Source organism: Hyaena hyaena, unplaced genomic scaffold, assembly GCF_003009895.1.
Source record: "Hyaena hyaena isolate Hyena2069 unplaced genomic scaffold, ASM300989v1 scaffold_139, whole genome shotgun sequence".
Classification (NCBI taxonomy): Eukaryota; Metazoa; Chordata; class Mammalia; order Carnivora; family Hyaenidae; genus Hyaena; species Hyaena hyaena.
Genome location: NW_024080771.1, coordinates 2,987,976 through 3,013,544, shown reverse-complemented (window position 1 = coordinate 3,013,544; position 25,569 = coordinate 2,987,976). Strand labels below are relative to the sequence as shown.

The following is a 25,569-nucleotide window of genomic DNA, read 5'->3' as shown; positions in this document are numbered from 1 at the left end:
ACTGCCTGATATTTTGAAGTGCATTGGCTTTCTGAGTGATTGATGAACCAAATGTTGGTTTTCCTAGGGAGCATGAAGTGGTTTCTCTGGGGTGGTATGAGCACTGACCACAAAGGTCACCAAGCATGGCAATTGAAAGGCTAGAGATCTGCTAGCATTACTGTGGCCCTTTCCTAGACTTCTCCCAAGCAGACATAGTAGTGGAGCTAATGGCGTGGTCCCTAGGTTTGAGGAGCTAGTAACAACGTCCCTAGGTTCTTTACGGGGAATAACAAAAAGTACAAGAGGTGCTGAAACATTGCGGAAACATTGTGGGATGTTTAAGAAGGATGATGGGTTAGTTGCCAAGGAAGAAGGAAGGCAAACAATTATGATTTCCTACTATGATCTGACGTAGTGTATAACTTGTCTAGGTTTACATGGCCAGTGAAGGACTGAGCTGTCCCTCCAACCCAGGATTATATGTTTTCCAAGCTTATGGTTTTTTTGCTATGCCGTGTTAACTCATGTAAACATCTCTTTTTGGGAATAATAGGATATCATGACAGACTTATTTTTAAGAATATTCTTAAGAGCTATTTTGCTCACAGGAAAGAATTTGCAGTGTGAGTAAAATGCATTCTCTAATTTATATTGTTAAGAAGAATCATAGTCAGAGATCAGAACTGTTAGCCTTTCATAACTAAGTATTAATCAGCCTGTTTCCTTGCATGGTGGTCAGACTGCATGTCACTGTCATGTTGTTACCAGTATTGTCTTTTGGCCATGCTTTTGTCTCAGGTACAAGTATTTTGCCTCAGGCAAAGATAATGTAGTTTTGGTATTCTTAGCTTAGTGCATATCCTGAAATAAGACAGTTCACACTGACTTATTGATAAAAAGAATACCTAGATTATCTGAAGCAATACAGGGAAGGAGAGCATAGATAATTACAATCCAGATAATATTCCCCAGAGAATTTGTGCAGAAAAAAATTAATTTAAATTACTTTAAATTATTTAGCATTACCTCAAAGTAATTGTAGTTAAAAAAAAGGTAGAGAAGAATTTTCTGAAAGTCTCAGCTACTCTTTTATTTTATTTTATTATTATTATTTTTTAAAATATTTTTATTTATTTCTAGGAGAGAGAGAGAGAGACAGCGTGAGCAGGGAGGGTCAGAGAGAGAGGGAGATACAGACTCTGAAGTAGGCTCCAGGCTCTGAGCTGGCAGTCAGCACAGAGCCCGACGCGGGGCTCGAACCCACGAACCGCGAGATCATGACCTAAGCGAAAGTCGGACGCTTAACCGACTAAGCCACTCAGGCGCCCCTACTCTTTTATTTTAGTACAAGTTACTTTTTTTTTTTTTAAATGTTTTTTTTTTTTTATTTATTTCTAGAGAGAGAGAGACAGTGTGAGCAGGGGAGGGTCAGAGAGAGAGAGAGAGGGAGACACAGACTCTGAAACAGGATCCAGGCTCTGAACTGGCAGTCAGCACAGAGCCCGACGCGGGGCCCGAACCCATGAACCGCGAGATCATGACCTAAGCGAAAGTCGGACGCTTAACCGACTAAGCCACCCAGGCGCCCCAGTACAAGTTACTTTTTATACTGCAGAAGGATCCAGGTAATTGATCAGGTCCTTTTTCCCATTTCTTTGAAAAGTAGTATTAACTCAGACAATGGTATTGGCTCCAAATGATCTGTATAATTCCAATTAATCATACGGCATGGATTATAATAAAATGTCAAGTGTATTACCAATAGCAGAAGATATTTTTAAAATCCTTAAAAGATTATTACCAATAACTTGAGATTACTTGTATTGCTCGAATCTATCTGATAGCATATTTCCATGTGGCAATTCTAGCTAATAATATTTCTACTCTCAGCTTCTATGGAAGTCACCCAAAATTCTGCATTTTTAAAAAATGATTGTGTGAATATGAAACAAATGGCTATCCATTTGTTTAATCCATATGTTTAATTTTAATTGCAGGTGAGAGGATAAAATGTATTTTATAAAATAATTGATTAAGTGTATCTGTTCCTTGGCATTTAGAGGTTTAATTATGAATTTTATGATGTGTCAGAGCCAACATTTTCTTATAGAAATACAAGTCAAGATTTAATATTGGGCAACGGTGGGAAAGTGGGATTTAGTATGAAAATATTTGCTTTATGTAAACCTTTTTATGAATGTAGCTAATGCATAAGTGAAGTCAAGCTGTAAAAACAATTAGCTGGGAAAATGCCAAGTTAAGTTTTTTATATTCCAATGAATATCTGTTAACTACACATTATTATTATTAAACTATATTCAAATGTACAACTAGATTTCCTTAGATTCAGGTAAAATAGACTAAGTACCAGAAGTACGCAATAAGTATAATTACCATTTACATCTCCAAACAAAGCACATTAATCTTTCTGCGGCCCCGCTGATGTAATGTCTCCTCACTTTTGGGAGTATTTGAAGTGGGCAAGCATCCAAAGTTGATAGTGAATTCTGATCAGCAAAGGCACTGGACTAGATGTCTGGGCTGGACATTGTAACAAAGCAAACCATTTCTAAAGCTCTTGGAAGATTCTATACGGTCATCCCTTGGAATCTCTTATTCTAGACATTACAAAAAATTAATTTATTCAGAAAGGGTGTGAAACTTCTCCTAAAAATATAACCTTATTATGTTTGTGGGGTTTTTTTTCCATTTAAACTTCTGAAAAGCATATTCATTGGGGCTTAATTAATCAGGAAACCGAGGATTTAAAATATTTTCTGGAACCATTTTGTTGTTGAAAGGACTTGAGAGATTCATTACACTAGTTTTCAAAGAACATTCTCAGACAGCCCTTAATCAAAGATGATCTATTGATAGAATTGGATAATGAGAATCTTCTTACAAGTCAAAGAAAAAATAAGCCATATTTTCTACAATTTTCTCCAGGAAGATTTTTTTTTTTTTTTTAACCATTTGATCTCCTACACCCATAATTTCCTTAAATTTAGGACTCTGCCATTAGACTACTAGCATGTAGTATTTAGAGGATACATATTAAAAACTTGAAATTGTAGTTCTTTAAAACATTTTACTAATGTTTTTGTAGTGCAGAGAGCACTTCAAATGCACACACATATATATATCTAACTGAAAATACACAGATATACTATGCTATTTCATGAAAAATACAATAATTTCTTTCTAGTTTGCCATTTGAATAAGGTTGAGAAAGTTGATACAGACAAAATCTTTCATATCACTGATGAATCTTAGAGAAACTAAATCCTTTCTCTCAAAGTGCTTATAGATAGTATTTGGAACTTAAGTCCAGTTGATCTAACTGTAAATCTAAAGATATTTTCCTCTAACCACACCATCTCTCAGTGTTTATTTATTCCTAAGTTTATAAAAGGAACTTGATAAACATTTTTAATCATATTTTTTTAAATGTTCAGTAATTTTTATTACATTCAAATTAAAAAGCTTCTAGCAGATTAAAGTAACCTGTAGAATACTCTTAACTAAGGTATAATGCCTAAAACATTTCCCAAGGTATGTTTCATAGAATACACATGATAATTCACTAAACAGGGGGTTTTGTTACCAAAAATATTTAGGAACATTATATAGTTCTCTCTTGAAGCACTGCAGTACAAACAGCATAAAGCCTATGAGAAAGCAAATTCATTAATATTATATCTATATTAATAGACAAGTATTAATAGATACAAGATACATGAAAATTAATTATGTATTCAACACAAGAAGTTAGAAAAGGAATAACAAAGTAAGTCTGCAGGAGGAAAATGAATGCATCAGTAGATTAGAGAAACAGAAGACTAATAGAAAAAACATGCAGAATCCCAGATCTTGTTCTTAGGAAGAACCAATAAAATACTTAAATGTGTAATCTAATCAAGGTGAGCAAGTGTGAATGCAGAGCACAAATATGCAGGATGTAGTCTGACGATGGGGGAAGCCTGATGCCTAGGAAATGACAGTTCTCATAAAGGACTGCTTCTTTCAACTCATGGAAGACTATTTCAGAATCAGTCTAAACTGGGTGATTTTTGTAGGAAAATATAAACTGCCAAAAAAGATCCATTGTTGTAGAAGTAGAAGTAAAAGAACAAGTAGCCAAATAGCCAGTTACCATTACCTCCCCCTACCACCATGAAGAAAAGCACTTGGGCTAGATGGTATCACAGAGAAATTTTGTTGAATTTTTGAAAAATAGGAAACACATTATTTTGGGCAGTCAAAACTAGCCTAACTGTCTAGCTTCACAATGCCAGCTAAGACAAAACAAAACACAACAAGAAAGGCTAGAACTTCAGATCAATATTCTTTGTAAAAGAATTGAATTGCCTAATTGAAATATTGGCGAACAGAATTTGGCAGTTTACTGAACGAAGAACCACTGCAACAACCAAGTGGGATTTATTGCAGGAATGCAAAAATTATTTCACTATTAGAAATGTGGTAATAAAATTCACTTTATTGAGATGAAAAGGAAAAATTATTAACTACACAGAGGCTGAAAAGGTATTTGAAAATTCATTCTTGACTTTGAAAAAAAATGTGATGAATATTGAATACTTCAACATTGTAAACTGTATACTCTGTTGATACACACACACACACACACACACACACACACACACACACACACACTCCCCTCCTATCCCAACCAAATCCAGTAGCCAGCCATATGCATAATGAGGGCATACTAGTCACATTTCCAATAAAGTGAGAGACAAGACAAGAGCATCCATTATCAATCACTATTTAATATTCTTTAAAAGGTATGGCTCAATGTAACTAGGGGGAAAAATAAAATTTGGAAAGGAATAGGAAAATTACCTTTTTTGGCAGAAAAAATATAATTATTTATTTGGAAAATTAAAAGAGAATCAACTAAAAACTTATTAGAAGCAGCAAGAGAATTCAGTAAGGGAGATGAGTGACCAAGTTAGTATCCAGGAATCAAAGCCTTCACATTCATAGTGGGAAGGGAAGATGACCCATGGATCATTAGCATGTATAAAATCACTGAGGCTGTTTGGCAATAATGTAGACTCCTGTACTCTACCAAAGAGTCTGATTCAGTCAGCCTTGAATCTGGATTTTAACAGTGTTCTAGACCCCAACAGGAGGACTCTGATGGTCTTTGTGGGGGACCCACACTTTGAGAAATGCTACCCTGGGGAACGCACCCCCATTCCTGTGCCATCACAGCAAGCTAACTTGCTGTTAGCGTCCACATTGCTGTGTGTAGTACCATTTATTTACGTGTCTCAGATGGTATGCTGCAGTACCCAGAGGAATACAGTGGCAGCACACTGTAGAAGAGGAGCTCCCCCAGCCTCTACCAGGTTGCTCCTCCAAGGACCCTTCTGTACAGTTACAATGCGGAAGCGCTTTCACAGCTGCTCTGCTTGTCAGTCACTCATGGGAGGCACGCCTTGGTGGTTCTGCTACAAGCCATCTATCCAGTGGGATGGCAGGAAATGGGGGGGGGGGCGCGGGGTGCACTGTTAACCTGTGCTTCCGGAAGAGACATGAGCAGAGCCTCCAGGGGCGTTGCAGCCATTACTAACTTGCAGATTCCATGGGGCTGTGTTTTACTGGAGTTTCTCACTCATCTCTCGTCACTTAATCCCCATGTTCTCTAGTATCTCCCAACTTGAACACTGCTTCTCAAAACTAACTGGTTAAGTTCATCTCCTCTGACTGTACTTGTACCAAAGAAGCTACAGAAGAACAACTGTGCTGACTGGACCCATCTGAAAATAGGAACCACAGTCCTTAAGTGGACCTTTAGCACTGCCTGCAGCCCTACTGTGTTCTCCTAGGCATGTCAGCCTCCTGTTTTCAGAGATGAGGTACCTAGATGGTTGAGTGGCCTGCCAGCTGCTCTCTGCTCTTGGACAAACAGCAGCTAGAGACTTAATCTAAGTAATAAGTCAGACCATATCACTTCCCTGCTTAAAACCCTCCCTGACCCCTTCAATCACATGTGGAATTGAATTCTAATTTACCTGCCTGGCTGCTTCTCAGACCTAGTTTCCTACTGCTCACCTCTTGACTTACTGCTTTCCAGGTACAAGCACACATGCTGTTTTTAAAATGGCTGTATGTTACCTCCGCAGGGCCTTGGCACTTGCTATCTTATTTGCTTGGAACATTTTTTTTTTCCCTCCAGGCATTCATATGCCTGGAATTCTCACTCCATTCACCTCTTCATTCAAATGTCACTTCCGAAAGTCTCTCTTATTAATCTGTTCTCTTACTCTACTTTTCTTCTAACCCATCTTATCAGTCAATACTGTTTTATTTTTGATTGTCTCCTGAGGGCCGCCTACCATCTATAGGGACTAAAGCAGCCCCTGGCATGAATTAGGCCCTTACTAAATGTTTGTTACTTGCTGGGAGTTGGCCAGGGCTGGAAGTAGGAGGAGGTGAAATCACTTAGGAAGACTGTCTTGTCTTGAGAAGATTGAACCCTAGGGAGAGTTAACATTTTTTTAAAAACTTTTTTATTGAGGTAAAATTCACAGTAACGTAAACTTCATCATTTTTACTGTTTTAAGGTAGATAGTTCTATACGCTGTGAATTAGTACATTCACATTGTTGTACAACCATCACCACTGTCTACTTTCAGGACGTTTCATCACCCCTAAAGAAAACTCATACCTGTTAACAGTTATTCCCCGTTTTCTTCCTTCACAGCCCCCGACAACCACTAATCTACTTTTGTCTCTGGATTTGCCTATTCGGGACATTTCATCTAAACAGAATATGTAATATGTAGTCTTTTGTGTCTAGCTTTCATTTAGCATGTTTTTAAAGTCCATCTGCATTATATCCATGAATCAGTACTCCAGTACTGCATTTCGTTTAGTGATTCATTGATTGATGGACTTTTGGTTTATTTCCACTTTTTGGCTATTATGGGTAATGCTGTGAACGTTTGTGTATGTTTTTGTTTTTGTTTTGAGAGAGAGGGCGCAAGTGAGCGAGGGGCAGAGAGAGGAGAGAGAGAGAGAGAGAGAGAGAATCCCACAAAGGGCAGAGAGAGAGGGAGAGAAGCGGGACTCACCCAAAGCAGGGCTATTGCTCCCCTAAGATGGAGCTCTAGCTCACCCAATGCAGGGCTCAAACTCATGAACCGCGAGATCATGACCTGAGCTAAAGTCAGATGCTTAACCAACTGAGCCACCCAGTTGCCCCTGTTTCAATGCATTTTAAAATTTCTGGTTTTTAAAATTTTTTTAATGTTTATTTATTTTGTAGAGACAGAGAGAGACCGAGCATGAGCGGGGGAGGAGGAGACAGAGAGGGAGACACAGAACCTGAAGCAGGATCCAGGCTTTGAGCTGTCAGCACAGAGCTTGATGTGGGGTTCGAACTCACAGATTGTGAGATCATGACCAGAGCTGAAGTCAGACGCTTAACCAACTGAGCCATTCAGGCGCCCCTAAATTTCAGTTTATGTATATCCAGGACTGAAATTGCTGGGTCAAATGGTAATTTGTTTAAATTTTTAAGGAACTGCCAAACTTTTCCACAGTGGCTGCCCGACTATAGCCATCCTAGTGGGTGTGAAGTAGTATGTTATTGTGGTTTTGGTTTGCATTTCCCTAATGGAACATCAACATTCAAGCATGAGCTTCAAAAACATTAAGAGAGGAGACAAAGAATGAGAGAGAGTAATAAGACTGTAGCCAACATGGTTTCCTGGATTTACTGTGTTCTCAAGAATTCTTCTTGGTAACCAATGTGACCATTGGTCTCTTAGGTCTAGTTTGACTTAAATTTCCTTAAATGCCATGTCTGGCAGGACTTCTCCATAGTTTATAGTTAGTACCTCTGCAGTTTATGGTGGTTATTTTATCTAGTTCATTCAGAGACAGGATCGTGTGGAGACTAAGATCATGGGGTCTGGAGTGAGATTGCTTGGGTTTAAATGTTAGCTCAAGGTCGGGGGTGGGGGGGCTTGGGCAAATGAAATATCTCTTCCTCATTTCCTTATGTATAAAATGAAGTTGGGGTTGTTATGGTGACTGAGATTAGTATGTATAGTGCTTGGAAGAGTGCCTGACACACTGACTGCTTTGTATATTTTTGTTGTAATCATGATAATGGTGATGATGGTGATGATGATTTATCTAGATATTCATTTAGGGATGGGCAAAAGTAGGTTTATGCTGGGTCCAAGTGTAGGATTTAGAGTGTTGATTGTATATTTACAAAATGGGGCTCTTTGATAACTGCTGTGCTTTCCATAGTCTTATTGTGGTACTAGTATCAGTAACACAGTATACATTATTTACTCTTGTGGATTACTCTGTGTTCCACAAGTCACTCTGCTAGTTTATTAAATTTGCATTTGGAACACAGATTTACCTTTATTTGGATGGGGACTAGACTTATTTCAGTTAATTTTTTTTTTTTTGGCCTATACTCCAGTACAACCATCTTATTTAAAAAAAAACTGAAATTATGAAAGAGAACATCATTTGTAATTCCATCACTTCAAAGCATCCTATCCCAGTTTTTAGCACATATCTTTTTGTATTTTCCCCTAGGCATTTTAAACATAATTATAATAATTCTACAAATAGAATAGACTATCCTTACCCTCCTTTAAAGCTTATTTTCAGCTGCCCTGTGAATCTCCTTTAATAGGTCCTAATTTTTGAAATTCCTCAAGACTTTAACATTTAGATCCCATAAAAGATATATTTTCAAAATTTATAGATGTGAATAGAGAAAGAACCCTCTCCTATCTAGACATTTTATATACATACAAGCTTGAAAGTGTGCCAAGGACTATTTTATAGCTTTCTGATAAAACCTATTATTTTTCTATAGCAAGTAAAAGAATGCTTAGCAGTGCCAAAATGCGTACAAAGAGTCAAAATAATCAACATGTCATTTGAATTCTAAGTTTTGGCTGTTAGAGGTCTTTAAACATAAATTCTGCAAATATTTTACAGATAAGTAAACTGAGATAGAAAGATTAAGTGACATTTCTGTTTTCAGTCAATGTTAGAAATAAACACAGAAATCAAAAGCCTCTCCTTATTAGATGAGAAGATAACATGTTCATATATTTCAAGACATAAACCTGTAGAGGAGATATGAACACTTAAGCTGGGTTGAGATTTATGAATAATGCTATCAAATAAAATGAGGCAGTTATTTTTCAGTTTTTAAAAGTTCTCATGTTTTTGGAATATGTCTTTCTCACCTTGTAAAAATGATACTTAGGAGAGTAGACATGTTAGAGAATAAAGCAGTCACTGGATGGTAGGAGAGGACACAGCTTTTAGTTGTTGAGACTCCTACAAGATGAGTCTACAAAGAGGGCATTAATGAAGTAACTGTAGGGAGGAAGGCAAGGATATGTGGTATGGAAACTTCTTATAACAGAGATCAGATAAAAGTATAAGAATAAATTATGTATATTCTTTTAAGAGTACTTATAGAAGAATGTAAAATCTTCCCTTAACTCAAAAATCAAAACAAAATGTGTGAGGAATGTCAAACAGTGTTAATTCAAAGGAACCAAATATATATCTTGTCTTTACTGCTGTATTGACTTGTGATGTCTTGAAGATAGGCCAAATCTAAAGACTTTTTTTGGGATCTAAAGAAAGGGAACCTTTTATTTTATTTGAAATTTTATTTGTTTATTTTTTATAAGACTTCCAGCAGATAGAAGGCAAAGAGGCATGGGGGAAAGGCCTTACAAGCAGCCTTTATAAAACTTAGACTATTAGCGGTGTAACACATGATGCCCATTATTCTGACCTTTCAGTCTTGATGGGTTACTCAGTTGTGTCTCTATTTTGATCCTTATTGGCTTGACATACTATAGAAACAAACCTAGGATTTTATTATGGAGCTCTGTTTGTTTCAGTGGCTGTTGACCTTAGGTTTACTTTATTTATTTAAAAAAAATTTTTTTTAATGTTTTTTATTTATTTCTGAGAGAGAGAGAGAGAAGGGAGAGAGACAGAGAGATAGCATGAGCAGAGGATGGTCAGAGAGAGAGGGAGATACAGAACCTGAAGCAGGCTCCAGGTTCTGAGCTAGCCGTCAGCACAGAGCCCGACGTGGGACTTGAACCCACAAACCATGTGATCATGACCTGAGCTGAAGTCGGACACTTAACAAACTGAGCCACCCAGGTGCCTCTGAACCTTAGGTTTAGAAAGAATTCTTGTATTAGGTTCTCTAGCTTACCAAGAACATTACCAATTTCATAAACAAATGTGAACACAAAAATAGAAGAGGATAAAGTAGATTTTTGGAAACGACTTAAGAGTTTCCTGAGTCCTGAGCTTTGAAGTTAGACTTCAGTTTGACTCCTCACAGCCATGTTGGGAACATTTGTTAGCTCTTGTGGTGATCAGTGGGAATGTCTGTCTCACCTAGCTGCTGTGAGGTTAAATGAGAGAGATATATAGGAAAACCTAACGATGATGCTACAGGAGTGTGTGTGGTTGTTTGCTTGCGTGGAGTTTGAAGTAATCAAGTCACATAAGCTGTATTGTTAGCTATGGTGTTAGTGTAGCAGCAGTGGTTCTCAGACTCTTAGTATGAAAGATTCACTAGGGAATCTTGCTAAAGTGAAGATTCTTGTTCCATCCCCAGAGACTGATTCAGCACATCAGGATTGGAGCACAGAAATGGACATTTTTAACAGGCACTGAGGATAATTCTGATGAGTGGGATCACACTTGGCAAAATATATTTTGGAGGCTGTAGATAGAAGCCATTTGACCCTGAAACTTTAATAGCCTGGACAAGTGAGTTTTCATGGCTCCTCTTTTAACAGTAATCACTATGCAGATAAAAACATTGATCAGAAAATTCTAATTGAGAGAAATCATTCAAGAATACCAATGTATGATTTCATAAACATCTATTAATTTTTAGAAATGTGTACGTCATTTGTTAAATGTACTTTACCAAGAATGAGCTTAATGTTTGAAATAAATAAATAGAAAAGAAATTCTACTTAGAACATAACAAGTTTCAATGTTAATAAACTCTGAATGTTCCTTTAGTAAAGGAAACAAATATTTAGAGACCAAGGCCTAACATACAACAAAACTTTCTGCATTACCTCTACCATAGTTCAGTCTGGGTGCCATTACTGAGCACGTTCCAGTTCGTTTTAATTGTCATGGTGATAGGAGGAGATGTGATATGTAGGGTAATCCAACTGTGCAGGGTAGAGTATTAAGAATCATTTCTTTTAAAAATTTTTTTTAATGTTTTTATTTTATTTCTGAGAGAGAAAGACAGCATGAGCAAGGGAGGGTCAGAGAGAGAGGGAGACACAGATCTGAAACAGGCTCCAGGCTCTGAGCTGTCAGCACAGAGCCCTATACAGGGCTTGAACCCATGAACTGTGAGATCATGACCTGAGCCGAAGTCGGATGCTTAACCGACTGAGCCACCTAGGCGCCCCTTAAGAATCATTTCTAAGTAAAAGGATGGAATGAAACTAGAACAAAACAAGGCAGGCATTTCATCTTGGTATTTCCTGTTGTTAGTGCTAGAATAGTTTACTTTTTATGTTAAAATACAGCAAACCTGATTTCTCCTCTGAAAGTTACACAATATAATATGCATATACATATGTATCCACATGCATACACATAGACATATATAGAGCCATATTTGATGGCCACAAAGGAAGAGGCCCCAAGGGCTCTTTAGTGTGCAATTAATATTTTGGTCAGAAAATCAGCAGATTGTTTCAGTATGGTTATGTGTTATGACATCATATTCCAGTAAAGTCATAATGAACAGAAATTTTGTTTGTCTCTGTGGCAAACCGAAATGAGTTTTGTAATTGTCAGCAGGCCTTAGTGATTATAGTGGCGCCCACTCCCTCTACTGTAGTTAAAGGTCTGTTAGCATTCCAGTTGTGGACCTCTGTTTTCAGAAGTGTATAATTAATTGTAAACATTTGCTCTATGGTGAAAGCTTGCCATGTAAGATCTCAGTACAGGAGTCAATTTCTGATTTCAGGTTGTCTGTTTTAAAGTTTTATAGTGGAACTAGTTAAAAATACGTATGAAATGCTGTGTAGGTGGAAAACTGAATTTTGTGGTGTACAAATGAAGATAACCTGCATTTATTTTATTAGTCTTTTAAGATATATGCATTAAGGGTATCTAAAAATAATAGGAAAATGCACTTCAGAAATTCAGTAGGCGATTGTGCACCTTGGTACACTAGTTCTTGTAATCAAAGAGCAAAACAGATTGTGGTTTTTAATGCTTTTTGTCTTTGCATATTTAAAGTATTTTACTATAAGTGATTTTTTTCTTCCTTTAACTTTTTTGTACTTGCCAGTTCAAAATGAGAACATATAATGAAAACACATTTAAAATACTTTATCTTAAAACAAAATAATAGAAAACCGTGGGCCAAGAAAATTGACTTTAAGAATTTAAAACCTCGACCATTTCTTTTTTTTTTTTTCCTTATGGTGTATTTCTCCACAACGCTTGACACTATTGATTTCCCCAACATTGTGTTGTCATTTCTTTTCTAACTCTGATCCTCTTTCATCTCCTTCACTGCCGTCTATTGTTTCCCCAGCCTTTTGATCATGGGCCTCAATCAGATCCCAGCCTTAGGCTCTCTTTTTTGGTTCCTTTACACTTACCCTTTCCAGGTGCTGATCCACTCACATGGTTTTACTTATCGTCTCCCAAGTCTGCATCTTCAGTGCTGTTGTCCCTTTCTGGTCCTTTACCTTCTGTAAGCCTTCACTAATTAGTGCCATCTGCCTGCCGAACTCTTCTGCTATGGGCTCTGTGCAGTTTACCTCAGGCTCAATAGAAAACACTCTTCTCCGGATGCTCAGTGATCATCCCAAACTTAGCAGGACTTCAGTTGGACTTCTCCTTGCTTCCAAACAGACATTTTTCAGCACTGGAGTGATTTTAACTTAAGTTTTTGGCATTATGTTGTAAATCCACCACTCCATCAAAATCAATCCTTTTTGTTTGACTAAATTGCCCAATTCAGTGGTCTTAGTTCTCAGTCATCATTTTACTTGTGCCGTGACTATAATTTGACACAATTGTCCCTCCCTCCTCCTAGATCTACTTTTTCCCATGTACCTTTCAGGAAGGACCCTGTGATTCCCTACTCTTCTTCCTGTCTCTCATTCCCTCAGAGTTCTCACTGTTCTGTGGCTGTAAATTCCATCTATGTATTGATGACTCCCAAATTTTATCTCCACCTTGGACCTCTTTTCTAGAGTCCAGACTTAGAAATCTGACTGTTCATTTGATGCCTCCACATACATGTCTAAGCAGGCTGAATAATTTAATATCCTCGGACCAGAGCTGCTGATACCCACCCCCGGCAAACCTGTTCCTTCTGCAGTCTTTGCTGACTAAGTGTACAGGGACTCCCAGGGTCATCCTGGACTCCTCTTTCATATTCCACAACTAATCCTTCCGTAAACCTGATCAGCTCTACTTTTGAAATTCGTTCAGAATCGAAGTGTTTCTCATTACTTGCCCTGCTGCCACCGTACTGGGCCCCTGTTGTTCTCCTGTGTTACCCCCGCGGTCTGCTGGTAGGTCTCCTGCTTCCATCAGCACCCCCTGCTGTCTGTTCTCAGCATAAGAGTTAGGTGATCCCTCCAAAATCCAAGTCTCATGTGCTGCTTCTCTTCCAAACCTTCTGGTGGCTGGCCATTTCACTCAGGGTGAAAGTCGGATCCTTACAGTAACTTGTAGGTAAGGCCCTAAGGAATTTAGCTACCTCTTTTCATTTCTTAACTTTCCTTTCCTCATTCCCTCAATTGTAGCCAGATAAGCATCTTCTGAATTACTTGAACATACTTTGCACACTGCTGCTCCAGGGCCTTTGCACTTGCTGTTTTCTCTGCCTCAAATGCACTGTTCCAGATATCTGGGGGGTTTCCTTCCTCGGTTACTTTAGGTCTTTACACAATTGTCATATTCTCAGTGAGACCTTCCCTGGCCACACTGTCTAAAACCCACCTCCCTGACACTCCTGAACCTTCCTTCTTTTTCTGTTTAACTTAGATCTTGAATATACTAGGTATTCTGCATATTACTTTAGTTACTATCTGTTTTACCCAGTACGATGTGTTTTTGTTTATTGTCATATTCTCTTGTCATATAGAAAGTCCTCCACAAATAATTGTTGAATTAATTTATTGCATATCCTTTAATTTTTTCTTCTTAATTTCTTCTAGGTTTGTTCTTTCTTCATTCGGCCCTTTTCTTGCCTCACATCTGCATCACTGGTGCTTTCTAGTGTGACTCCTCACCTCAGTTTTGTTAAATGCAAGCCTGCTAACATTTTTCACTTAAAATATGTTTTGTTATAATACTGCTTATCTGCTTAAGAAGTGGTTACCTCCCCATTCTTTTCTTATGTTCAGTCTGATCTTTTACTTGGAAAAGTACTTACTCCTTTGGAATGGAGTAGTAAGTCCATCTCTCTGGCCCTCCCATGTCTAGTCATAACTGTCTTCTGCTGAAGTCACGGTAATCTGTGTCCTGTCCCCTGAATGGGCTCGCTTCTCTCCTGCCTCTGTTGTGACTCTCCACCTTCAGCACCAGACCATTTGGCTTGCTTCTGTCAAAATCTGACTGAAAACTTCTTACTGGAAGTCTTCTGTGATATAATTGAATGAAGTTTACTATATTAATTTATGCTTCATATTGTTTTCTCTAATATGTTTTTCATGGAGATATATAGCTATAGATACCATGACTCATATTTTATCTTTTATAAATACATTTGTGAGGTTAAAATTTTACTGGGGTTAATAAGAGGGTATATAGTACATTATATGGTTGGTATCATTTTCAAGAAAACAAATCTTGGGGCACCTGGGTGGCTCAGTCATTTAAGTGTCCAACTTTGCCTCAGGTCATGATCTCATGGTTCATGGGTTCAAGCCCCGTGTCGGGCTCTGTGCTGACGGCTAGCTCAGAGTCTGGAGGCTGCTTCGGATTCTGTGTCTCCCTCTGTCTGACCCTCCCCTGCTCACGCTCTCTCTCTCTCTCTCAGAAATAAATAAAAACATTAAAAAAAAAAAAAGAAAACAAATCTTATTAATGATTATAGAATGATTTTTAGTGAACAAATATTAATGTTTTTATTTTCTTATTTTAGGTATCATTGCCCAATGCCCAAGATCTTTTATGTTCAGCTGACTGTAGGAAACAATGAGTTTTTTGGGGAAGGAAAGACTCGACAAGCTGCCAGACACAATGCAGCAATGAAAGCCCTTCAAGCACTGCAGAATGAACCTATTCCAGAAAAGTCACCTCAGGTATGTTACTGCTCCATGTGACAGCCACTTCCTTACCATTCCCCAGTGAGATTATTGACAAGACAAATACATGCATTTTTATAAATAAAGGAAGTCATCTTTTCTGATAGGAAAGAATACTAGAATGATGGCCTGCTGTGATCTGCTTCTCAGATTACCTGTGTACTATTACTAGGTTCATATGGTGCTGCTAAGATGACCTGACCTTTGAGAACTTTGGTTCACCTATGGTGTTCCCTTCTCCGGCAACACAGGATTTGGGGATATGAACAAGGATGGGAAATAGCATTCATTACCTTACATTTAATGCTGCGTTTATTGAGCATAGACTACACTGTGTTAATGTAGAATCAAGGAGTTTAAAGGGGAAGAGATTTGTGTGAATTTTTTTCAGTCCCACTTTATTTTACAGACCAGGATATTGAGGCTGATCTTGAGTAATTTCACCCATTCCCATGGCTTTGGCGACTCTCTCTGTTGATTTCAAAGTAGTATCTCCAGCTCAGACATGTCTTATAAGTCACCTTCTTACTGAGCTGTCCCTAGTTACTGCAGAGTGTGCTCTTCACCCCTACAGATGCCCTGCCCTCAAACCTCTCGTCCTCCCCCTTTGAGATTCATCTTAGTTAATGGCCAGTGTAGGTGTTTTCTCCTTGTACACTTTCACTATGACTCTAACCTCAGTGCTTATCTGTTTTCACGCCATGTCATAAGTTTCCTGACAGCAGGAATACGGTCTCTTGGTCTTTTTATCTCTAGTACTTACTCTGTGTTCAGCATATATGAGGCCCTCCGGAAGTATGTGTTAAAGAGGTGAATAACTAAATTGGTACCAGAACCAGACATAGAGCTCCAAAATCCTGGTTTACATCCTGTACTCCTTCTCTAATTTAGTGTTTACAGAATATTAAATAGCATTAGAATATCAAGGATATTCTAATGGATGGAGGATACAGATCTCTAAAGAGAAGTGAGTCTGTGGACATGGTATAAACTCAAATTAGTATATGGTTGAGTAAAATTTTTTCACACTCAGCATTTATTCTTCCACTTTAAGGGAAAAAAAAACCCCTAAAAATTAAATCACAAAAAGCCTCACAGCAAAGCCCACAACTACTGTGGTTACATAGGAATCCACAAGATACAGTCTCTGGTTTCTTGTTACTTATTGTGTTTTAGATAGGCCCTCTTGGTTGTAGAATATATGTACAGTTTGCTGCAAAGCGGGGATTCATTGTCCTCCTGTGTTTTGTGATTTAGATTGGCGAATCAGGAAAAGAAATGGATGATGACAAAGATGCAAATAAATCTGAGATCAGCTTAGTGTTTGAAATTGCTCTGAAGCGAAATATGCCTGTCAGTTTTGAGGTATGTGCTCAGTAGAGATCTTTCATTTCTTTTCCCCTGCTTCTCACTATTTAAAGTAAAAAAACAAATAAATTAACTGGCATACTAGTATCCTGGGTGGGTTTGTGTGCTTCTTATGTTCAGACTGTATCACGAAATCATAGAGGCCCTGGAGAAAGTAGAACTTACTATAATATCACGGATTCCTGCTAATCTCTTTGGCTTTTCTGTATTAAACTTCTGGTGTATATGATATTTCAGTTTTCATCATAAAATTTATCATCTGAGTATAAGATAATTTGTAATATGCTATAGGGTTTGGTGTTTTTAGTAGGATCAAATTGAAAGTATTCAAGTTAATATTTTGTGACACGTAAATATTGATATCTAAATTCTTCTAAATTTGTGGAACCAAAATAGGTTTAAATTTAACTTTTACTAATAAGTCACAAAGAAGTAATTAGCAGCTCTCGACGTTACCACCAGATAAAAATGTCACAAAATATTTATAAAAATCATGTGAAATATGAAAGGGAAAAATATTAAATTACTGTAATACTTTCTTTATTAAGAAGTCACTAATTTTGTAACTCAAATATCTAGAAAATAGGCAAAACCCAGGAAATAAGCTAAAACAGTTATAGGGTACCTTCCTTCAAATAGTGTGGCATTCAGTTACTAGAAAGCTCCCACATTTTATTCACTGTGAAGATCAACTGACCTCGACTGAGAACCTATCTTCTTAGACACAGTCCTCATGAAAGTTACGTCATCTGATTTCTCAGCCTCTAGCAGACTGAAAACAGCAGGAAGAGGAAGCCACGGATAGGACGTCCTTGCAGACCTGTCGGTCCTTGCAAGAAATGAGAGGGAAAATACGGAAAACATATCAAAAGTAATTACATATACTCAAACTTTGTTGGAGCACGGGCCTTTTAAAGGCTACAATGAATAGGATGCTTCCTTGGAAGCATCAGTACCTTATAGTATAGAATATTCGGTGTTCATCATGATCTAATATGAACAATAAAAAGGTCAAATATTTAGTATTCTCTGTTAAGTCAGTAAAATATGTACTTTTTTAAATTTTTAAATTTTTGTTTTTATGTATTTATTTTTTAAAAATTTTTTAATGTTTTATTTATTTCTAGGAGAGAGAGAGAGAGACAGCGTGAGCAGGGGAGGGTCAGAGAGAGAGGGAGTCACAGACTGAAATAGGCTCCAGGCTCTGAGCTGGCAGTCAGCACCGAGCCCGATGCAGGGCTCGAACCCACGAACCGCGAGATCATGACCTAAGCGAAAGTCGGACGCTTAACTGACTAAGCCACCCAGGCGCCCCACTTTTTTTTTTTTTTTTAAATTGAGGAGGCTGTCCTCAAATCAATAATCAAAGTTATTAAAATAAACAATTTGGTGTTTCAACTAGTAAACTTACATTACATGGAAAGTATGCTTATCATAAGTTTCTTATCCCAGTAACGTTGGATTATTGAGATACTGTGGTGTTTTCCTTTTCTTTTCCTAATTGGTGTTATTAGAAGACAAAATTTGATGGTAACGTTACATGGTAATCTGTTTAACTAAATAGGGAATCTTTTATAAAAGATCAGAATTTTGAAGGAAACTAAAGTTTTTAGCATTTGGGTTTTGGAAAACATCTTCCCTCCAAAAACTGGTGTAGTTTAATGAGCACGTTAATATAGGGTTTAAGAATATTCATAGCTGACAGATTCATAATCCATTACTCTAGAAAAATAGGTATTTTTTATGGTATGTCTACTTACCTTTTTAAGATCATGTCACAGAGAGTAAACATTCCTTCCTATAAAACAGCCTTTGAGGTCTCCATCTAAAAGAGGTTATTTTCACCCATAAGTTATTTTTGAGAGGCTTCACATGCAGAATGCTTTATGGGTTAGAGAACTCCAGTAAGAAATAGTCCATGGACTTCAATAACTTACTCTTACAGAGGAGAAATTAGATATTTACACAGTTATATACAAATTATTATTCTGGACGGTGTGTGTACCTAATCTAGTACAGTATGTTTTATGTTCTTAATTTTCTGTTCCATACGAAACTGGGTCACCACAATTAGAATTGCCTATTTTAAGCTAGTAAAACACACATTTTGACTGTGAATTGAATGTATTTATTTAGATTTTTGTTCTTTCAACTTCAGTTTATGAAGCAGCATAAGTATCATAAATGAATAGTCCCTATATAATATCTATATAGCTTTATTAAAGAAATCTATAATTTTGGCATATTATTTTATAATTTCCATTTTGATTATGATATGAATATTAAAAAAGATTCATGCGATGATAACACTACTTAGGAGCCTGTATTAAATATTTTACTTATATTTAATAGGTCATTAAAGAAAGTGGACCACCACATATGAAAAGCTTTGTTACCCGGGTGTCAGTGGGAGAGTTCTCCGCAGAAGGTGAGGGGAATAGCAAAAAACTCTCCAAGAAGCGCGCTGCAACCACCGTGCTACAGGAGCTTAAGAAACTTCCGCCTCTTCCTGTGGTTGAAAAGCCAAAATTATTTTTTAAAAAACGCCCTAAAACAATAGTAAAGGTAAGTGTGTGCTTGTGAACATTAGTCAGTTTTATTACATAAATATTATGGTAACTATAGATAAAAGTTTTTCCTTAGGGCAGGCACCTAAGCCTAGGGATTATATATAGTCCCAGTGTTGAGGGTGGCCCTGGACTATAAATTAGTAACAGTCTGTTTTAAAATTCGTTTTGATGTTTTTTCATTTATTTTGAGAGTGAGAGAGTGCATGCGTGACCAGGGGAGGGGCAGAGAGAGAGGGAGAGAGAAAGAGAGAATCCCAGGCACACTCCACACTGTCACTGTGAAGCCTGATGCGGGACTCAAACTCAAAAACCGTGAGATCATGACCTGAGCCAAAATCAAGAATTGATACTTAACAACTGAGCCACCCTGGCGCCCCTGGTTTGCTTTTGGACACTTGTATGCCTGTGTATGTTCATCAAAAGATAACACCTTCCATGTTTCTAGTTTTATGGTTTAAAAAATACCTTCCATTCACGATCACCTTGTGATTCTCATCAGGGCTGTGTAAGGTAGATGACGGTACCCCTCCTTTTACAGTGAGGTTTTGTGAAATGTGCATGTTCAAAGAATTTGCTTGCTGTTATTCACCAGGCATGTAGAGCACCCTGAACGACTCTGGTCTCCCACCCAGTGTTCTTTCTGCACGCAGCACTGTAATAGAGTAACTGGTTGGGGTATCATGAAATGGTAATAGGTTACAGAGTAATAATCGTGTGAGTAATACTAATGCTGATGACCGTGGCAGCAGCTGGTAAATATAAAGCACTGTGTGCGCCCAGCTTTGTCTCAGCACTTCATGTGCTTGGTCACATTTGATCCTCGCAGCTGCCCTGCGAGGTAAATGGTACTGTTTTGTTTCTATTCTTTCAGGCCTGTAGAGCTTGCCAAAGAAGAAAACAGAGCACACACTTTCTCAGAATGCTGCGACTCTTTCTTTTACTGGAGCAGGTTTCTTTGTTTACACTAACAACAACAACCCAAAAAGGAATGAGCTGAATCGGCACTGGGTACAGGACACTGCCTATGAGTGCGCACTATGTGTGATACGAATGAGCTAGAATTCTGTTCACAGAGAGAGCCTTCAGTTGCCAGCATGCCACTTGCCAGCGCAGTGTCACTTATCTAGCAGACTTCTGGGCTAGCTCTATGAATCAAGGCTTACAAAAATGAAGTACAGTTAACCCTTGAAGGACACAGGTTGGAACCACATGGGTCCATTTATATGCAGATTTTTCTATAAATATAGAACTATACATGTAATTTCTTTTCCTTGTAATTTTCTTTTTCTTCTTTTTCCTTATGATTTTCTTAATAACATTTTCCTTCTTACCTTAGTGTAAGAGTACACTGTATAATAGAACATCAGTGAATGATGCGTTCATACACTGTCTCTGTTATTAGTAAGCCTTCTGGTCAACCATTGGCTAGTTAGTAGTTAAGTAGTTAACTGTTAGTAGTTAAGTCTTGGGGGAATCAAAACAAAAAAAAAAGTTCTACATGGATTTTTGACTGGGGCATTGCCACCCCCCCACATTGTTCAGGGGTCAACTGTACCTTTTATCTGTGATGAACCTCTTTTGTTTAGATGTGCAGTGGTACATCTGTGGTATTTTTATAGGCTTTCTGCTGTTTGTACCTTTGCTTACTTTAAAAATACATGCATTCATATTCACATAAATAACTACATAAACATGTGTTCTTAATAGTACTATCATTATTTCACTGACAAGGTGTAGGTTATGCATTCCTTGAAATAGCATTCTACATGGTGTGTAAAGTAGACTAAAAATAAATGCCAAATAGATCCACTCAAGAGTTATAGTGGTTCTGATGGCTGACTTTTTATTCATATGCTCTAACCACATGGTTAGGGAGTAGGATGTGCCTTTAAGAACATAACATTTGGATTTAGTTTTGAGTGTGAATCCTGTGACCTGGGCAAGTTACCTAACTTTTATAATCTTACATTTCCTTTTTAATAAAGTGGGAATAATAATTGAACTAGCTTCATAGGATTGTTATGTATTAACTTAAGTAATACACAGAATGCATTAGTAATTACTAAGTATTTATTAACAATACAAATAATCAGTGCTCAATAAAGATGAACTATTGTTCCTCTCTATCTAGCTGTTTTTTCACATTTTAGATGTATGTGAATATATCCGTGGTCTGTTTTCTGAAATATTTTTTTAGAATTTTTATTACTGAGGTATAGTAGAAATACAGTGAAATACTAGTGTCTGGAGTACAATATATTGACTCTACAGTTCTGCTCACCACAATAAGTGTAGTTGCTATTTGTCACCATTCATTATTATAATATTATTGACTGTATTCTCTGTGCTGTACTTTTTATCCCTGTAATTTATTTATTTTGTAACTAGAAGTTTGTACCTCTTAATCCCATTCCCCTATTTCACCCTTCCCCCTGCCAACCACTAGTTTGTTCTATGTATTAGTGAGTCTGTTTCTGTTTTTTTGTTTAAATCTTCTTATGATTAAAATCTATAGCTCTTCCATGATGGAAGAACAGTTCTCTACATCAGAATGGCAACATAAAACTGGTCACACTAATTTCCATCACATTTATTAAACTAAATCTAATCTTAGTAAGTTATGAATACTGAGCCATTAGGCTAGAAAAGATCTATACATTTTTATGTAGGACATAAATATAACCCTTGTTGCTTTTAACTATAGTCATTAAAAGCAAGGTTATTGTTTAAATGTTATTCCGGGGTCGGGGGGGGAGCATTTTAAATTCTCAGAATTATTTGCTGCTACTTCTATTATATAAGTACATTATTCCAGAACTTTCTTCCTATCCACCATTCGGATCTCAGCATACCCTTGATTTCTTCAGGGAAGCCTCCTGTGTTCTCCTCCACTCCCAGAATAGGTTAGCCTCCTACATTTTTCCTCACATACATCACACTTGGAATTACTTGTACCATGTCTGTCTTATGTTAAAATAAAGCCTATAGACATCTTCTGAAATGTAAGGTTATTTTAAGAAAGCAGCATACATACAGTGAGTTGGAATCTAGATAATTTTAAGTATGATCACACCTTATGGTGGGCCAATAAATGGGTCAGGTTGGAATAATATCTTGGTTTTCAGCATTTTCATCTCTTCCTTTTATGTCTTATGCGTGTAGGCTCCACAGTTCCTTATTATGCAATAGAAGTGAGAATAAACTATTGATGATTCATTATTTTATTTTTTTTTTAAATTTTTTTAATGTTTTATTTATTTCTGAGAGAGAGAGAGAGAGAGAGAGGCAGCGTGAGCAGGGGAGGGTCAGAGAGAGAGGGAGACACAGAATCCAAGGACAGGCTCCAGACTCTGAGCTGTCAGCACAGAGCCCGACACGGGGCTCGAACCCACAAACCGTGAGATCATGACCTGAGCCAAAGTCGGACTCTTAATCGACTGAGCCACCCAGGTGCCCCTATTTTATTTAATTTTCTTAATCATGCTGTGGTGTAGTTGTTGATCCCATTTTACAGAAGGGGTCTTAATGTTTAAGAAACTTATCATATAACAGTTGGGTTCCAGGTCCAGTCATGTCTGGACCATTTCCAGTGCCCTTTTGAAACTGGTTAATTGTGAACTCCTCTTGGATTTTAAGATTAACTCTACAGAGTTATTACCTTGTTAAAATGTTAGACTGTTCTGATTACATCTTTGGATTTATAGTTTGTTTTTTAATGTGGCTCTCTTCTATAAGATGAGACTTTAGAGAAGTGTTTCTGATGTTGGAGATAAAATTGTCTGGATACAACTGTCGCAAGACTGCCTATACTAGTTTATGAAAAGATAACACAAGACTTGATATCCAAGGAATAAGTTAATTGTCAAAGATGCTAGTAGTTAATTTCAGTCAAGGGAAGAAACCAGCCATTCTTAATGTTCTCAGACTCCATTATTATCTAATTGGATTTATGCATCTGGTTTTTTGTCATTGGAATCCATATCAACAACAGTGTTTTGGAACTTAAAATCATTTTTATAAAAGAGGCAAATTAAATAAGAGTAAAGACAGTGTACCCAGTGGAAGTACATACTTATTTGAATGTCTTCAGGAACTAGGCATACTTTTAGTGCTAAAAGCTAGTGCTAAAAGCAAAAGCTTCCCTTTACCTTTTGTTGATATCCCACTCTTAGGCTTATAACTTATTGTCTGTATTTATCAGTCCTTCATTTATAATTCATTTAGTTTTCATTTGTTCGTTCTTTTTTTTTTTTGCTATTAAGTAGAGGTAGAAAACAGTATTTTATCAAAAGCTAAAATTTTCCCTTTCTCTCCTCTTCCTCCACCCACCTGTCGCAGTACTGAAGTTCTCAATCTTTTTCTTCTTGCCTCTAGGCTGCTCTTCATACCTCATACTTCTAGGATTTCAATTCAGTCTCTAGACAGATGATTCCCAGATACTCTTCTGTGCTGTATGCTACCTATTGGACAGCTTCACTTCTTATTTATTTCACAGGCACATCAAACTCATCATAAACTCCTTCTCCTCCAGCATTCCTTATCACAGTGCCTGGCATCACCATCCCGCTGCTGAAACAGAATCCTGGGAGTCATTTTTACTTTTCTCTTAACCATTATATCCAATCAATCATCAAGTCCTCTTGAATCTATCACTTAAGTATTTCTTAAGTTGGTTCATTTATTTCCATCTCTCTGCCACCTTTTTGGTTCAGCTCAGAATCCTCTCTTGCCGGCACTGCAGGCAGGTTTCTGATTGCCTTCCTACAAGTACTTTTGACATCCTGTCAACTGATCTTTTAAAAAGTGTTATCTTTTAGAGACACCAGTCAGATTATGTCATGTCTCTGCTTGAAATCTTTTAGTAATTTCCCATTGCTCTTGGATAAAGTCCAGAATCCTAAACATTATTTAAAAGAGCCTGCAGGATCTGACCCACAGCACCAAACTAGGGGTGATCGAGAGCCACCAGTTAGGAGGAGGAGCTCCAACTATATATAAGTTTCGTGGCACGTACATAGTCAGTAACATAGTGATTACCCTTGTCTCTAATACTTGTTTTAGAATAAATTTTCACAGGTAGAAATAAAGTTCTGCCCATGTGATAAATACAAAGCATCATTTCTAGAAATAATATATGAAGAAGGTTCATATGCACAGAGAATATTTGATTCACAAAGATTTTTTTTTGTTTTTAAACCTTTTAGAAGGCATTAAAGCAGCTATATATCAGTTTTTTTAAAAAAAAAACATTTTAAAAGCTTTATTCATAAACATTACCCATATAGCATTAAAAATAGAATACCTTCTAAATGGCTTATATACTATTTGTATGTAAGTTAAAAAGCATATTAAGTTAAATGAAGACCTACCGCCCAACTTGAAGATAGAACATTTTTAAATGAGATTGAAGCTGTGTGTGGGCCCCTCCTCTGTTACATCCAGATACCACCTCACATAGTTAATCACAATATTAGTTTTGTATTTAACATTTCCTTACCTTATACTTTTACTGTATGTTTGTTTTACTGAAAAAAATGCGTTTGGTTAGCTAGCTTTTATAACAGCCTTATTGAAGTATAATGGACATATAATGAACTGTACATATTTAAAACATACTATTTGATATGTTTTGCTATATGTGTACACCTGTGAAACCATGATCATAATCAGGATAATGAGTCTATCCGTTGTTCCCAAAGGTTTCCTCGTGCCCCTTTGTAATCCCTCCACCCTCCATTCCCAAGCAACTACCTTTTTTTTGGCTGGCTTCTTTCACTTAGCAGAATCATTTTGAGATTCATCCATGTTGTTGCATGTAACAGTTATTGATTTTGGGTTTTTTTTTTTTAATTAAAAAAGCTTTTTAAAATGTTTATATTTGAGAGACAGAGAGAATGTGCGTGCGCGCACAAGGAAGGGGCATAGAGAGAGGGAGACAGAATCCAAAGCAGGCTCTGTGCAGTCACTTTAAAGCCCTTCACAGGGTTTGAACCCAGGAACCATGAGATCATGACTTGAGCCGAAGTTGGAAGCTCAACTAACTGAGCCACCCAGGCGCCCCTGATTCTGTTTTAATGTTAAGTAGTATTCTGTTGTATGGTTATACCATCCTTTGTTTATCCAGTCACCTTCTAGTGGATATTTAGGATGTTTTTCATTGGGGCTATAAATAGAGCTGCTATGAACATGTGTGTATGTCTTATGGGCATAAGCTTTACTTTTCTTTTTTGGGTAAATGCTTGGTAGTGAGTGGCATGGTCATTTAGTCGGTATCTATTCAACCTTTT

The 25,569-nt window shown here is 37.3% G+C and overlaps 1 protein-coding gene across 5 annotated transcripts in view; it reads left to right on the top strand.

Annotated features, from left to right (window-relative positions):
* Window positions 1–25,569, top strand: part of STAU2 (staufen double-stranded RNA binding protein 2) — a 298,759-nt gene that overhangs the window by 100,981 nt on the left and 172,209 nt on the right. For all 5 annotated transcript variants that reach the window (XM_039238380.1, XM_039238379.1, XM_039238381.1 and 2 more), the window contains 3 exons: window positions 15,182–15,341; window positions 16,602–16,709; window positions 19,065–19,277. In XM_039238380.1, coding sequence (XP_039094311.1) covers window positions 15,182–15,341; window positions 16,602–16,709; window positions 19,065–19,277 — 481 coding nt within the window. The remainder of the gene's footprint in view (window positions 1–15,181; window positions 15,342–16,601; window positions 16,710–19,064; window positions 19,278–25,569) is intronic.